Source organism: Carassius auratus, unplaced genomic scaffold, assembly GCF_003368295.1.
Source record: "Carassius auratus strain Wakin unplaced genomic scaffold, ASM336829v1 scaf_tig00046961, whole genome shotgun sequence".
In the NCBI taxonomy this organism is placed as follows: Eukaryota; Metazoa; Chordata; class Actinopteri; order Cypriniformes; family Cyprinidae; genus Carassius; species Carassius auratus.
The window spans coordinates 25001-30000 of NW_020527009.1; the positions used below are offsets into that span (position 1 = coordinate 25001).

The 5000-nt window shown below is 33.0% G+C and overlaps 1 protein-coding gene across 1 annotated transcript in view; it reads left to right on the top strand.

Moving 5' to 3' along the window:
- The window catches only part of rigi (RNA sensor RIG-I), a 12878-nt gene that overhangs the window by 6452 nt on the left and 1426 nt on the right, over positions 1-5000 (top strand). The window contains exons 10-18 of the mRNA XM_026255814.1: positions 1-31; positions 109-266; positions 381-516; positions 604-749; positions 842-938; positions 1673-1843; positions 1933-2081; positions 2172-2318; positions 4397-4558. The exon at positions 1-31 is cut by the window's left edge and continues 71 nt beyond it. Coding sequence (XP_026111599.1) covers positions 1-31; positions 109-266; positions 381-516; positions 604-749; positions 842-938; positions 1673-1843; positions 1933-2081; positions 2172-2318; positions 4397-4558 — 1197 coding nt within the window. The remainder of the gene's footprint in view (positions 32-108; positions 267-380; positions 517-603; positions 750-841; positions 939-1672; positions 1844-1932; positions 2082-2171; positions 2319-4396; positions 4559-5000) is intronic.

Here is a 5000-nt window from a genome sequence, read left to right on the forward strand (position 1 = left end):
GAGCAGCTGGCGCAGAAGACCTTCAACATCGGTACGCAGTCCACACCTGCACACACACGCTGTACACACACACACACACTAACACACACGTGTCCGTCTCTCTCTCAGAGAACCTGTCGAACATCCAGAACCGCGAGTACGGCTCGCAGAAATATGAGCAATGGATCGTCTCGGTTCAAAAGAGCTGCAAAGTCTTACAGATGAAGAACGCAGACGAGGAGAGACGCATCTGCAGAGATCTCTACAACTACACTGAACACCTGCGGGTGAGAGAGAGAGAGAGAGAGAGATAAAATATGATTTAAATGATTTTATTGCAAAATCAATGATTTGATCAAACATCATGTGATCGGGTTCTGTGATGCTCTCATCTCCCTCAGAAATATAACGATGCTCTGATCATTAATGAAGACGCGCGGACTAAAGATGCGCTGGATTATCTGGACGCGTTCTTTGATCAGGTCCGAAACGCCGGCTACGGCGAGACCGAGAGGAAGCTGACCGCGCTCTACGACTGTAAGAATCCTCCTCTCACTGAGTTCACAGACAGACGCACATCACAGGTGTGTTTCGAGTCTGAGTGTGTGTGTGTGTGTGACGCAGGTCAGCGGCCGCAGTTACTGCGTCTGGCCACCGAGGGGGAGCAGAACCCTAAACTCGATGAGCTGAAGTTCATCCTGGAGGAAGAATACCACAATAACGATCAGACGCGCACCGTCATGTTTGTCAAGACACGAGCCCTCGCCGACGTGAGTCTGACCTCAGTGACCTGACATCTGCATGCTTCTTCAAACCTGATTTAGGATTCACCTGCGTGTGTTTGTGCACCTTTATAAATAAGGCCATGAAGAAATGGATCGACGAGACTGATTCCCTGAAGTTCCTGAAACCTGGAGTCCTGATTGGAAAAGGACGGAAATCCAACTTTACTGGATCAGGTGGGAATCCAAACATTCCTGTGCAAAATTGACTGACTCAGTGCTTGGGATTAGTTTTGCAGACAAATTTACATAATAAAATAAAATTTTGAATTAAAAAGCAGAGCTGGAATAAAAGCTCAAAGGTTTAATGTTTGAAAATGACAAAACTGTATTGTAATTTTACAGTTGTGCTATAATATAATAATAAAATTAATAATACTAATAATTATTTTAAGTTACAAATTTTTTATTAAGTTCTTTTAATAATGCATTATTTTTTCATATTGTTTATTTTGCGAAATTAAACATTTATTAATGATAATAATATTTTTATTTTACAGTACAATTATTATTATTATTATTTTAAATTCATATTGAAATATAATTATATTTTCTGGCCAAACAAACAGGCACAGCAAGTCTTGAGCTTTTATTTATTAAAACAAAAAAAGAAAATGAAAAGAAAGGGATATCACAATTTTTGTCAGAATAATTGCAATTAGATTATTTTCTAAAAGTAGCCCTACGAAATAGTTTTTAGTTAAATTTCTATTGTGGTTGTTAATATTTTGATTTAAATTGTATTTTTTATTTTTTCTATGTGTTTTTATTTACGTTTTAAATTTTTTGTTTATGTAGTTTTAATGTATTTTTATTAATTTATTTTATTAGCAATTTTTTTTATTTTTATAATGGATTTTTTAAATGATTTTCGATCCGAATTGATGTGCGTTTGTGTTGTTGTGCTGCAGGAATGACTCTGAACAATCAGAGAGGGATTCTGGAATCCTTTAAGAGCTCTGATCAGAGCAAGATGCTCATCGCCACATCGGTCGCTGATGAAGGCATCGATATCCCACAGTGCAACTTGGTTTTGATGTATGAATATGTGGGAAACGTGGTAAAGATGGTGCAAGTTCGAGGTAACAAACATATGCACATGCTTTTACACACATATAAACGCACACACACACACTCCCTCTGATGCATAAATGTGTGTGTGTGTGTGCAGGTCGTGGTCGAGCGGAGGGCAGCCGGTGTTTCCTGATCTCCAGTAATAAGGAGCGCATTGCGAAGGAGAAAATAAACATGTTTAAGGAGAAGATGGTGGAGGAGGCCATCGAGCAGCTGCAGAGCCGCCCCGCCGACCTCAGAAACAAGGTTCTGCACTTCCACCGCATGTTTTAAACATCAGTGCATCTCTGCTGCGTGGCAGCACTAGACCGTACGAACATGTATGTGTGTGTTCAGGTGGACATGTTCCAGAGGGAAGACAAAGCCCGGAGGGATCACATCAGTGCCAGTCCCGAAAAACCCAAAACCCAGGGCAGTTACGAGCTCCTCTGCTGCAAGTGCAAGAGGTTTGCATGCAGGAGTGACGACATCAGAGTCGTGCAGGTATCACCTTCATAATTTAATACCCAAACCCTTAAAAACTTCACGTTTTTAAACTACTTCAAACTTAAAAATACTTAAGCTTGTAACGTAAAGCTTTTCAAATTACTTAAATCTTAAAAAATTACTTAAAACGTTCAAAACTCAAGCCTTTCAATCTGATTCCAATTTAAAAATACTTAAATTCTTCTAACTTTAGGCTTTTCAAACTACTTCAAACTTAATAAATAGATAAATCCATCAAAAGTCAAACTTTGTAAACTACTACGAACTAAAAAAATACTTAAAACCTACAAACCTTTTATACTACTTCAAAGTTAAAAATACTTAACTGTCAAACTTCTATCTTTTCAAACAACTGCCAACTTCAAATTAAAAACTTAAGAATTTCAAGCTTTTTAAACTACTTCGAACTTAAAAATATTTTAACCATTCAAACTTCTAGCTTTTCCCACTATTTAGAATTTACAAATATTTAACCTGCAAGCTTTTCAAACTCCTTAAAACATAACAAATACTTAAAACCTTCAAACTTCAAGCTTTTAAAACTACTTCAAACTTGAAAGTACTTAACCTTCAAACTTTAAGGTTTTCAAATTACTTCAAACTTAATAAATAAATGAAACCATCAAATGTCAAGGTTTTTAAATTACTTTTTAAACTACTTACGTATTAAAATACTTAACCTGTAAGCTTTTCGAACTCCTTAAAACATAACAAATACTTAAAACCTTCAAACTTCAAGCTTTTAAAACTACTTCAAACTTGAAAGTACTTAACTTTTTAAATTTTAAGCTTTTCAGACCACTTCAAACTTAAAAATTCTTAACTTTCAAACTTCAATCTTTTTAAAACTTAAAAATATTTTACATTTTTAAACTTCTAGCTTTTCAAACTACTCAACTGTCAAGCTTCCCCCAATTTTTCAAATTTAGAAACACTTAACCTGCATGCTTTTCAAACTACTTAAAACATAAACATACTTTAAACCTTCAAACTTAAAAATACTGAAATCCTTCAAGCTTTTAAACTACTTCAAACTTGAAAGTACTTAACCTTCAAACTTTAAGCTTTTCAAATTGCATAAAACTTAAAACATTTAAACTTTAAGCATTTTAATCTGATTCCAATTTAAAAATACTTAAATTACTCAAACTTTAACATTTTCAAGCTACTTCAAACTTAATAAATACATAAAACCATCAAATGTCAAGCTTTTAAAGACTTGAAACTTTGAAATATTAAAAACTTAAAAATGTCAAGCTTTTTAAACTACTTCGTACTTAAAAAATACTTACGACCTACAAACTTAAAGATTTAAAACTACTTCAAACTTCAAAATAATTAACTGTCAAACTTCTATCTTTTATAAACAACTTCAAACTTATGAATTTCAAGCTTTTTAAACTACTTTGAACTTAAAAATATTTTACACATTCAAACTTCTAGCTTTTCAAACTACTTAACTTAAAATGACTTAAAACAATCAAACTTCTAGTTTTTCAGTCTGCTTAAAATTTAACATTTAAAAATACTTGACTGTCAAGCTAGTCAAGCTTTTCAAACTACTTAAAGCGTAAAAATACCAAAATCCTTCAAACTCCAAGCTTTGAAAATACTTTAAACTTTAACAAAATACTTAAAACCTTAAAACTTCAAGTTTTTTTAAACTACTTCAAATTTATGCTTAAAAAATCATTGAAATCATAAAACTCTACATTTTTTCTTACTAATGTCAGTTTATATCTCACTTTTCTAATTTTTTTCCTCAGAATTAATCTCACAACTGCAAATTATAAGCTCAAAAAATGCTAAATTGCTTGATGGAAAAAAAGTCTAAATTGTGAGATAAAATATCAAATTTACCTTTTTTTTACCCCGTTGTGGAAACATGCTTCCATAGGACTGTGAACGCACAAAAGTTTTTAAATAGTTGAAATTTTTATTCAAAATGTAAATAAAGAGATTATGTAAAAGGGCAAACAGTTTATGAAACTCTAGTGGTTCTCACAGATTTTTTAGGAAAGTGTTAATTTTGACCCATCACTCCGTTCATCTTTCTCCTTCTCTCCGTCCTGCAGGGCGCTCATCACATCGTTCTGGATCGCTCCATGTTCGAGCGCTGTACAACTGCTCCCCATAAGAACCCAAGATCCTTCTCGGGCTTCTGTAAGAAAGAGAAGATGCTCTGTGCCGAGTGCAAGCAGGACTGGGGTCTCATCGCCTCGTACCTCACCATCCAGGTGACTCTGAGCATTTCATTATCGTGTATCATATATTATTCATTTTTGTTTATATTTTGAATTATTTTTTTATTTTAGAATTTTGTTTTCATTTAATTTTGCTTTTTAAAAAAAATTTTTGTTTGTTTTTTTCATCAGTTTTATTGTTTTATATGTCTATAATATTGATCAGGTTTTAGTTTTAGTTGTTTTAGTACTTCAACCAAAAATAAACCGAAAAATAAGAAATGGTGCTTTAGCAGCAAGCTGAAATATTTAATTAAATTTAATTAAAAAATAAAAATTTTATCTTTTTTATATATATTTTTTTTTATAGATTTTAGTTTTAGTTAACGATAATAACCCTGACTCTGAGCAGATGAAACACCTCAACAAGTCAAAAATGTTTTCTATCAAAACTTCAAGAACAGATATATTTATAAATCTTAAAGTATTTTTATTT